Source organism: Balaenoptera physalus (assembly GCF_965194825.1).
Source record: "Balaenoptera physalus genome assembly, chromosome: 5".
Taxonomy (NCBI): domain Eukaryota; kingdom Metazoa; phylum Chordata; class Mammalia; order Artiodactyla; family Balaenopteridae; genus Balaenoptera; species Balaenoptera physalus.
The window spans coordinates 15,634,507-15,646,539 of NC_138884.1; the positions used below are offsets into that span (position 1 = coordinate 15,634,507).

Sequence of the window (12,033 nt, forward strand, 5' to 3'; positions counted from 1 at the left end):
ATCATTGTGCCTCTTTTGATTATAACTAGAAGGTAATTTTGAATTCATTTAATTATCTGACCAAAACAATACGTTTCTTGTTTCTTTTTAAAATGTTTGAAAGTATGTTCAAGATACTTTCATAACATAAAACACAAAATAAAACTAATAACATAAAATCTTCAAGATTCGTGGTAGACAACTGTAGTGGATTACATACGTTTTCAGGACTGATCCCACCTGTTGGGAGTGTTGAAGGTGAAGGCTCCCAGCCTCTCCCTCCTGGACTTGCCCTCAGTTGAGAAGAGCTGACTTGACCTAGGTCATACAAGTTGGTGAGGGTGAGGAGAAAAGGATGGGCCCACATGCATTGACTAGTCAATGTTGGGGAGAAAGGTCTGCTCACCTCCTGTGCCTCAAGGTGGGACAACTCTGAAGGGTCTTCCTAGCTCCAGAGGTCCCTATGGGGTCATCTTTTGTTGTACCTGTACGGCAGTTCAATTTCTCCCTCTGCCCATTTCTATTCCTCCACAGATATTTTTCTGGAGAGCCCTCGCTAATACATTGCCCGCGTGCGTGTCTCCACCTCAGAGTCTATTTCATGGAGAATCCACAGAAGACAAAGAGAAAAATCCCTTTAGACATGCTCAGAGAGGTATGATTAATATAGAGCAAGTCTTTATAATGGTTTTAATTCAACAAAATTTATTAAACATCTTTGATATTCTAGGCGTTGTGCTAAGCACTGAAGATATACAGTTAAGCAAACCTGAATTAAGCAAAACTGATCTCAGAGAACTCGCTGGCATGAAACACAGACATGACGACAAGTGAATATAATTCAAAGGAGACAAGCCTGTATTAAGAGGATGGACGAACTGCTCTGAAAGGTTTGAGAAAGGAACACCTATCATTCTGGAGACTGATGAGGCAGGAATGACTTCACTAAGGACAACTGAAAGAAATCCTTCAACAAGCTCAGGCCTTTTGAATCATTCTCTCCTTTCTTTCTCTCACATCCCACATCTAACCTCTCAAAGAAAAGCTACTACCTCTGCCTTTAAATATATCTAGAATCCAGGTCTCACTACTCCACAGCTTCTAATCCATGCATCCTAACATCGCCCACATCCACAGCCTCGTAACTGGTCTCCCTGCTTCTACTCTTGCTTCTCATGGTCTAGTCTCAACACAGCAGTCAGGTGTTCTGCTAAAATGGAAGTCGTGGCATGAATTCCTCTGCTGAAAACATTCCGAAGTTCTCATTTCATACTGAGGACCAAAGATGTTACACCCACAGGGCCTAGGCCATCTCCACACTGCCCTCCTGTCCGTACCTTTCTCAGCTCACCTAGGGGTCTACTCTCGCGCACTCTCTTCCAGCCACTCCGGCTAATTCGATCTTCTTGGTGCCCGCCAGCACATACCTGCCTCAGGGCGTCTGTACTTATGCCACTTATGCCCTCTGCCTGACTTCCTCTCTCCCTTCCTTCAGGTTTCTTCAACTGTCAACTTCTTCTGGAGGCCTTCCCAGACCACCCTCCCCAGCACAACATACCCCCTTTTCCCACTTATCTTTCTTCATAGCACTTACCATCTGCTCTGTCTCTGATTATTTATTTCATACAGAGTGTGCCCTTGCTCGCCAGACATAAGCCTCCTGAGGGCAGGGATCATTACATGTTTTGATTCTGGCTCCATACCCAATACCTACAATTGTCCCAAGAACACAGTAAATGCTTACTAAATATTTGTTGAATAAATGAGTTTTTACAAATAATGAAGTAAGAGAAAGGTGAAGCCCTTCAGTATGAACAATAGCTGGAAAGTATAGAAATGGAAGTATTTCTAATCTAGTGTGACTCAATTGGAGATATTCTTTGTGGTCAGAGCTGGAAATTTAGGTTACCTTATGTAAACAATGAAATATGGTTGTTATGGGCTGAAATGTGTACCTCCCGCCAAAATTCACATGTTGAAATCCTAGCCCTCAGTACCTCAGAATGTGACTTTATTTGGAGATATGGCCTTTAAAGAGGTGATTAAGTTAAAATGAGGCCATTAAGGCCATACTCAAACAATAGCCTTGTAGCCTTAAACAATATGACTGGCATCCTTATGAGAAGAGAAATTTGAATGTGGACCATTACAGAAGGAAGATAGTATGAAGACATGGAGAAGATGACCATGTACAAGCCAAGGAGAGAGGCCTCAGAAGAAGCCAATACTTCCAGCACCTTGATCGTGGAATTCTAGCTTCCAGAACTGTGAGAAAATAAATTTCTGTTGTTTAAGCCACCAGTCGGTGGAATTTTGTTATGGCAGCCCTAACAAACTAATACAGTGATATATACCATTGTTAGAAATTTTGACTTTATCTCACGAGCCACTATAAAAATTTAGCAGAGATGGAGGTGAGCTGAGATGAGACCTGAGTTTTAGGAATCTTCTGAAATCTTGCATTTGTGGTAATATGGAGGAAGGATTAGAAAAGGGAAAAGACTTGAGTCATGGAGACTAACTGGGAAGTGTTTGCAACGGTTGGGATCTAAATCAAGCAGAAGGGAAGGAAGAGGCGAGAACAGAATTGGGGGAAGCATCAGAGCCAAAATTGTTGGGACTTAGTGACATATTACAGGTAAGTGACATTGACATCAATGAAAATTGAAATTTAGTAAAATACAGACATGCAAAGGAATTCAGATAATAAAATTTATATGGGTTTCAGTGGTCTCATACTTGAGAAAATTTCTCAGTATGGAACCTAAAGACAGATTAAAGCAGCATTCATGCCGCTCAAGGTGTGAATAGTACTCGTTGAGAAAAGGGTCTGCAGAAAGAGCTGCAGACTACATCTCCTCCTTGGGGGTAATATGCACATTAGCATATTAAGGAATCTGGAAAGTTTTGCAATGAAGAAACCTCTTTAACTTTGTCCAAAAAAAAAGGTATTTCCCACATTTATTGATTATGGAACACTTTTTTTTGTGTGTGAGGCACCTTTTAACCTCTCCCTCAACAAAAATACTCTAGAAATTAACACAGTTTGGAAAACAGTGGTGTATTCTGATGCACTAGAACAGTTCTAAAATAAACAGAGAAACTTTGTCTGGGTAATTTCTGTTTCTAATAGCAAAACTAGTCAACACTGTCCTAACAAATTGGCAGAATAAACTCATTAAAGGAATACAGTTGGTTTTCCTGTAGCCTAATTACTACCAGATTAAAAAAGAAAATTCAATCTTTTGAAAGTAGCACGAATTCTTTCACACCCATAAAGGAAAATTACTCAGTGCTTGAAACAAAATAAAATGATACTCTGGTGACTTAAAGGGAAAGTGTAGCTCAAATTCAGAAATCTGGGAGCAATTTTTAACCAGGGTTCTTTGACACTAGAGCAGTTATGGTCTAAATTTTCCCGTTTTCCATCAGTTTCTGGAATCCACAGTGTCCCTGCACGATGACTCACATGCAATGCGCACGTAGGCCTTCCGGCTCTTGGTGGTACCCGCCGAGCTCCAGGCTACACACTGGCACCAGTAATCTTCAGGCCCAAAGAGTTCTTCCACTTGCTGGCGTGAAATCTCAATGCTTACTTCCCGGACAATGAGACCTGCCAAGGCAAAGGAAGATTTAAGTCAGGAGAAGACTTGTACTAACAAAATACAAAACACCATACATATATTTTTCCTCCAGTGATCCTTCTTGATGCCATAGACCAACATCCTAGATATTGCCTCTTATCTCCTCTGATTTTCCTCTGGATCCAGTTACTTGATCCACACCTTTTTCATTTTCTTATTTGCTATTTCAAGTCTTCTGGATTCACCAGATAATGAAAGTGGAGTTGGTCCATCACTCCACAGAATTACACCTTTCCCGTTATAGCGTAACATTCACCCTCCACCAAGGTATCTTCCTCTGTGTATTGAAACAGTAACTTGAATTTAACATCTTCTAAGGATTCTATCTCAATTATACAGGTTGTGGGTAAGATACCCATATGCTCTGCACAGCTTTACAATAACTAAGTCTACCTAATTCTTTACATGAAATGAGAGAGAATGACCTAAAACTATAATCGTAAGTATATAAATCATCAATATATATATTTAAATGCACAAATATGTATATCAGTTTTTATTATTACATGACCTAGTACTTTATATATAAATATATATATATAAATATGTGGTGATTTTTCAAAACTAAGTCATTTTAAACAGTTTTGTCTATTATTAAGGCACATTGTTTTTCTTAAAAGAAATACTAGCCTTAGTTAACAAACCCCTGCTGTTCTATCCAAAGAATGTATGACTTTAAGGTTTTCATGAGTAATATTTTGAAAGCCCAAGTGTGTCTCTATAATAACAATGTAACCAAATTCCTGTTAAAAATAAAGTGGCTTCTAGTTAAAATGCTCAAATAATTGGAATTTATTTCACAGTATTATGTAATCCTAAAATAACAAAAATTGAACTAAGAATCTGGGATTATCATTTTAGGGGTATTCATCCTGCAATATGCCTCTTTGCACGAGCAAGAAGGATTATCTGAACAATATACGTGGGCAACTGCCAGTTCTCTTGCACATGCTTCCAGCATGGAGTGTCTACTGAGAGAACTGGCAGGGGCACCATTTAGGGAGTAGGAGAATTTGCTCTGGGTCGAGTATGAGCACAGTAAGAGAAGTTCAATGTATTATTCTGTACTGTTTATTCATTCATTCATTCACCAAATATCTACTGAGTATCAATCGTGTGGAACACATTGCACTAGGTACCTGTGAAACTCTGATGAGTCAAACAGTCATTGCCCTCAATGAACTTTTATTTTTTATTTTTTTAAATAAATTTATTTATTTATTTATTTTTGCTGTGTTGGGTCTTTGTTTCTGTGCGAGGGCTTTCTCTAGTTGCGGCAAGTGGGGGCCACTCTTCATCGCGGTGCGCGGGCCTCTCACTGTTGCGGCCTCTCTTGTTGCGGAGCACAGGCTCCAGACGCGCAGGCTCAGTAGTTGTGGCTCACGGGCCTAGCCGCTCCGCGGCATGTGGGATCTTCCCAGACCAGGGCTCGAACCCGTGTCCCCTGCATTAGCATGCAGATTCTCAACCACTGCGCCACCAGGGAAGCCCGAACTTTTATTTTTGTGAGGAGGATACATAAAAGTCTCCAACATGAGTTAGGTTGATTAAATCCTATGGGGAGAGGGACAGGGCACATGGGAAGAAGTAGGAAAGGGAAGGAGGAGACTGAGAAACCAGGAGAAGACAACTGAGCACTGGACACAGAGAATACTAGCATGAGATGAAACTAGAGACAAGAAAGGGACCACTTTACATACATTCTTGTAAACCCGCAGTTCTCAAAGTTATGGCCCACAAAACAGCTTTATCAGCATCACTTGGGAACTTGTTGAAAATGCAGATTCCTGGGCCCCACTTCAGACTCAGTGAACAAGAAAAATGGAGAGTTCGGCCCAGCAATATTTTAACGAGCCCTCCAGGAATTCTGATGCATGCTACAGTTTGAGAACCACTGTTGTACACCATGTTTAGGATCTGGGATGTCTTTCTGAGAACCAAGTGTTTTAAGCAAAAAGATGACATAATCAGATGAGAATTAAAAAATATACAGATATAAATATATATATGATATATATGATATAATGATATGTACAAGATATAAAGTTTAACTAGTTCCTAAAAGTTATGATATTTTAAAATGTTTGATCATGACTTCTTGGTATAGGTAACATGAAAGAGATGTCATCTGGAGAGCCTAAAAAGGGGTATTCCAGTACTTATCCTAAAATCTAGGACATGTTCATATGGGTAAAAGCACTCAGGGAAATTAACAACCATCCAACAATAGTAGGTGCTGACCCATTGGGGGATAAACAATTCTTCCTATCACAAGCTGATGGGAGTTGAGTCACAGAAACAACTAAGTCCTTAGGTCCACTCGTGAGTCCCTGAACTGGAATGAAGCCCAGGAAAGTGGGTTTGATAAGCCCAAGGCACGGCAAAATCCTGATGGGGCGACTCTATTTACAAAAGTTAATTAAGTATATTTAATATTATTTTAACATTTTGGAAATTAGTAATGTTTTTATGTTTATAGAGTGATCAGTTTGAAAAGAATTTTCAAGTAACTGGCATATCCCAATCCTTCACCCTTCAATGAAAAGATTACTATATTATTTTAGCCAATGTCCAACCAATAAAACAAGTCTCCACAGTAAAAAACCAACTTATTAACAAATAACACTAACTTCTTTCCTCTTTCCTGGTCCTTGCTTGGGCTTTTCATTTTCCTGTCTCATTGTAATTGTTCTCATTTTTCTGATATCTAGAAATCTGTGCAAAGATGGGGCAGAGCCTTCCCTCCTCTCCTGCCTCCTTTCTTTTTACTCCACTCTCTGGTTTGTAAAACTTTTGTCTGTTTTACTTGTTTATACCTTCTCTGTTCATGCAGAAAGTCAGTTACTGGAAATGAAACTCTTCCTCTAAAGGTTGCTGCAGTCACCAAAGGGCGGATAAACGTGCAGTATTTCCTTAGAACTATAATGGTTCTTTCCAAAATGTACAGCAGCAACGAACGGGCTCAGGATAGTAAAACCGCATACAAATATTTTGTGTCCCAAGGTGATAACTTCAGGCTTCATTCCCCCCACCCCACCTTTTACTTAAAGCAATTACAGGAAACCTAATTAAATGCGAGGAGAACTTCATGAGGGCCACGGTATCCTTTTGCCCTAAGAGGCCCATGGATGTTTGTACTGAGCACAAATCTAAATCCTTTTAAGAAGCCACAGACCCGCCTGCTACAGGGATTATTCATCATACGAATGTTCTCAATGGTGTGGCCCAGGCTCCCCATGGGCACAGGAGTCAAGCACACACCGATTTTTGTCTTCAACTTCACAGATGCCCCATCCAGGAGGAGATGGATTAATTACAGCTCTGTATACTGGACCCGCCACATACCCAAAGTTTACACTCCAACGTGTGGTCAACAACACCAGAACAAGAAAAAACTGGAGCATGAAGTTATCTAAACACTTACATTTTAGAATTCTCTAGAATTAGCTGCATTATTCAGACTCTGAGTTACTCAGTTACATATCATCTTTTCATTACCATAGGTAAGTTCATTACCTATGACATTTTGTTCATCAAACCAGAGGCTAGTGGTTTGGCTAAAAGTAGGTAATATCCTTTTTCTTTGAAAGTGCAATTTCCAACCTGCTTGAAGTCTTGAGATGGAAAAAGCAACCTGCCTTGAAATTTGAAATGCCACCAGCATTACTTCCAAGCAGGTTGCTCTGAAGAGCATTTGGGAACTTGAAATTGGTTTCAGGTTATTTAAGGGTGGGGGGAAATGATTCGGTCTACAGGATTTACTCAAATACAAATGTGTATTTTCCATCCTGTCTGATAACGTCAAAGATTTCCCATCACTGTTCTTCCTTTAATAGCGGCATCTCAAGGATGCATGCTGTTTGAAGTTTGCAGTGATTTGCTTTTACAATAGGAATCGCTGTGGTTTGGGAGCCAGAGTGCAGCAAAGTAATTAGCATACTTTACCAAGAAGTCTTATAATGAGCATGAACATGTACTTGTTAATAGGGAGTTTCACATGATTTTAGAAATTCAGATGCAAATGCCACCTTCTGATTGGATCTTTGTGAGGCTATACGTGAATTTGGCAATAAAATCTGGTAATTGACATCTATTCCTTATCTTTAGCATAAATTTAACTTCATAATAGTCAAGCACCACAAATAGTGTTTTTCTAGAGATTATCATAATGTGATCAGAAATCCATGATTAATCCTGTTGCATAATTATTTAAAACAATATCCACATTCCCCCAGAAATGTAATCTGCAGTGCTGTCAACAAATATTAAAAGTCCACTAATGTCAAAAATTATGTTGTTCCAGAAATGTAAAGATGTATAAAATATCACATCCAGCCTTGTGCTATTCATTTATCATGTTTATTAGGTGATACTCAAAAATCATGCATTATCTTAAAGATTTTTAAAATATGCTCATCAAATCTGCATCTTCTAATACCCCATGTATGTTTCACAAAAAAGCATCCTCACCTCATGTTAGACTTAGGTGTTATGTGTGCCTGAGTTGCATTTCTCATTCCTCCCAATTACTTTATCTTTCATACGCAAAGGGAAGTTTTGAAACACCATGTTGTGCAGAGCTGGCAATTCTATTTCTTCCAGCACTCTCCCTATTGGGAGAAGAGCTGCAGACGTGACTCTACCAAATCTCATTACGGTATATTCAAAGTTAGTACACAGATTGGTGGGAAATGCACAAAGCTGCAGGGAAGGATGTTCTGGAATAGATTACAACATTTTATTGAATTAGTGTGGTCTCTTTCTCATGTTTTTTTCCAGAGCTTAACCCTATTAGTTTTCACTAATATCTAAAATATGAAACATAGCAGCTCAAGATGTCTTAATATAAATTTAACCACACAAAATGCTATCATTGTTTAAAAGGATGTCATACCATAAAAAAACCTGATTGTTATTTTAGCAACTTATAACTCTTACTAAGATAATCAAAATATGAAAACTCAAAAGGTAGAACTTTATAATTAAGACATTGTTTTATGTTACATGAAGTCATTTGACAATCTTTAAAGTACAACAGGAAAAGAAGACACTGTAAACGCATAATTTACCAACTTCTCTCTGAAATGTTTTCCTTGAATTTTTAATATAATATTTAATATATAAACAGTCCATCTAATTAACTAAAATTACTTTGTGTAATTGGGAATTGCAACTTACCAGTGTATTTGATTTATTATGAGTATAATTTTGTTAAAGTTACATTTACTATCTTTGTGATCAAGATGAATTTACCAAAAAGTCAAGGAATAACATGGCTGGGACTTAGTGGTTCAAGAGATTTGCTTGGAAGCATTTCATACCTAGGCCATTGACTTGATTACCTTTTATGTGATAGTTTCTAGTCACTTGGTTCTGGTTTGGCATTCTGTGTCCAATGGGGATTTGTGTTTTGTTTTGTTATATTTTTGTTTTGTCTAGAGCTGAGAAAAAATTATTCATTGGATTATGTATCTGGAGTGGGGAGACATCTAGTGCTTCTAGAAAGCTCTATGACAACCATAGATAAACGCAGTCTTCCCCCCTGAAACTTGAAAATTTAATTGCAAGATGATATTAAACTAGAGTGACAAATGATACTTACCCTGACAATGCTAACACTGTTTTTCCCTTTTCTTTTTAGGAGTGTCAGGTTCTAGATGTTACAGGAGAAACAGTGCTCCTACTTTTGATTTGACTTTCTAACCCCATCAAACCTAGGGCTGTAAGTATGAAAGATAATTGGAGTGGTGGGTATACGAAATATTTTCTCTTACTTAAAGAGTTGTATGAATGAGTTGACAGAAATTAATCTTACCAGCTTTGGCCCATCATGTAATTCCAATTCTTGACTTTGGTGATGAAAAACCTATTGAATCTCTGTTCCAAGAAGCCTTTCTGAGACCAAAATGGGAACTAAAATGCTTTCTGTAATTAATCTCTTCTCATATGTCAATGTTCTTTAGAATATAAAGAAGCTATTCTGTGAAAATATGATGATGGCAATGTGTTCAGTTTGGAAGGACACAAAGCACATTCCACTGAGAAAGCAAACATATTATTCGTCTAAATATTTTTCCTAAAACATCAAACATTATATATATTTGAATGTATATTCCAACATTTTTCTTTAAAAGTATAATTCTTAATCATTATTTAAATCTAACTACATGCATTCCTTTCTGTCCCTATTTCATGTAATTTGTTAGTAATTTCAAGAGAAGTAATTTTAACAAAATTTTAAAAAAAGATTCCTGTCAATAAGGTGGGGAATAATAACATGTTATTGTAGATTAGTTAACGGTGGACTTATGAATTATCGACCTTACTATTACTTTTGTCCAGTCATTCGTTCAATAGGTATTTGTTGAGACTCTACTATGTGCCACGCACTCTTCTATGTGCTGAGGACACAGTGGTGAAGAAGATAGATAAGGATTCTATCCTCCTATGGGTTACATTCTATTGCGGAGCTTGTTCTTGAGCAACTGTTTCAGGCATAGTAGTTTCCGAGGTGGGCATAGAGATGAAATGCTTACGGATCCCCTTTTCAGAAGTTTACTGTCTGATACTAGAGATAAAAATAGTAGCTTACTGAGTAAAGGGGCTCCGTCATATGCACTGTATATCCAACAGTATAGTAATTGGCACAAATATTTGTCTAGTTAATGTATGTTAAATGAATGAATGATTTGTTTGTTATAGCTATAATACAAAGTAGTGTTAAATCCAAGCTACAGGTAAATTTAATTGTAGCTCAGAACAGTAAAGGTAACTAGTATTTATTGAACATCTACCATGGGTCTCAGTTAATCTGCATAATAATCCTTGGGATTAATATTGTTACACCTCTAATACAGGTAAGACGTGGAGGTCAGAATTTAAACAATTGTTCACACAGCTAATAACTACTGAAATCAGGATTTAGATCCACATTTGTCTGAATCCAGTGTTCCTATTCCTTTCACTACACCAATATTCCTTAAACTGTGTCTTAAAAAAGTGGTTTTTGCTCAAATAAGTTTGGGGATTTCTGCTTAATACAACTTTCTCTTAGAAACTCAGAGTGCCCATTAGTATACTGAAGGCATTGGTCAGAAGTTCTGCCATAAAGAAGTAGGATTAATTCGGATTGCCACCATTCCCCCCAAATTTATTAAACCATAGAACCCTACAGTCAACATAAACACAGAACCCATTTCATCATAGCTTTCAATGTGGTTTTGTTTAGCATTCACCAGATGTTGATCTATTGAATAAAAGTAATCCATTGTTTGGAAAATTCTGAAAACCCCATAAAGAAAGCTATAGAGAAATTTCTTTAGAAGGAGAGATCACGGGAAACCTGGGGAATGGAATATTTGAGTTTTAAGCCAAAGCATGGTTTGGGTTTAAAAATTTAGAGAGGAATCAAACACACCTGAGGAGAAGAAAACAGCAAGAAGCCAAAGGGCAGAGATGAAAAAGCATGGTGACCACCGTGCAGAGTAGTTTACAAGAATTAAGTAAAGAAGACCATGGAATTAGAAGAGAGATTCCTGGAGAGCCTTGTATGCAAGTTACAGAAGACTGTATTGTGGAGAAGGGAGCCTGTGAAAATTGTACAGTGGTGAAATGACATTTTTAAAAATGACATATCCTTTAGGAAGATTAATATGACTTTACTAGTAAACAAAACTAATCTAATTTACTTGAATTGAATTTTACTAATTTTAATTTTAATTATCATTACAAATTTCTTTTCAGATCAACGATCTTACAACAAGTCATTAATCATAAGTGTTAAGAGCAATATTCTTGGTGACCCTCTGAAAACAGTCTGATAATAAAAATCAGGTACATATATTCAGAATAATAATTACTCATACTGTCAGGCTTTTATTTTTTTTCTTATCCCAAATGATTTAGAAACAAGCATTAAGAGCCATCACCTCTGGAGTGACTGCCACTTACAACAGTTCATATGTAGGATATTGGGGACAGCTACTTGTTTATCTTAAAAGCAATACATTTCATATTCTTTAAAAAAATTTTTAACTCAAACTATAAATGCTCATTTTTTTTAAAAATTCAAATCATCCAGACAATTATTATGACAACTGAGGGACTAGACAAATACTTGTCTAATACACAGCAACCCAGTGATTTATTTAGATAAGAGAATAAATTCCTGCTTTGTATATACTATCTGACTTCTAGAAAGTCTTAAATCCATCAAGCTGTGGTTTCCCAACTTGTAAAATAAAGTTAAGAATTTGTTCATTCCATTGGTTTGTGAGGAAAGAAATGAAATAACAGCTACAAAAGTTCTTGAAATCTATAAAATTCCTTTTAAATATCCTATAAAATAGTAATTGAAAATAAAACTACATTCTGTTAACAAAATTACCATTGGAGGTACTAACATCGTTTT

General features: G+C 37.2%; 1 protein-coding gene and 1 long non-coding RNA gene across 3 annotated transcripts in view; both read right to left on the minus strand.

Annotated features, from left to right (window-relative positions):
- Positions 1-12,033, minus strand: part of LOC309660829 — a 1,143,314-nt gene that overhangs the window by 351,340 nt on the left and 779,941 nt on the right. The window lies entirely within an intron of this gene.
- UNC5C (unc-5 netrin receptor C) overlaps positions 1-12,033 on the minus strand; it is a 409,465-nt gene that overhangs the window by 141,433 nt on the left and 255,999 nt on the right. For both annotated transcript variants that reach the window (XM_082461681.1, XM_082461680.1), the window contains exon 3: positions 3,449-3,592. In XM_082461681.1, the coding sequence (XP_082317807.1) occupies positions 3,449-3,592 (144 nt within the window). The remainder of the gene's footprint in view (positions 1-3,448; positions 3,593-12,033) is intronic.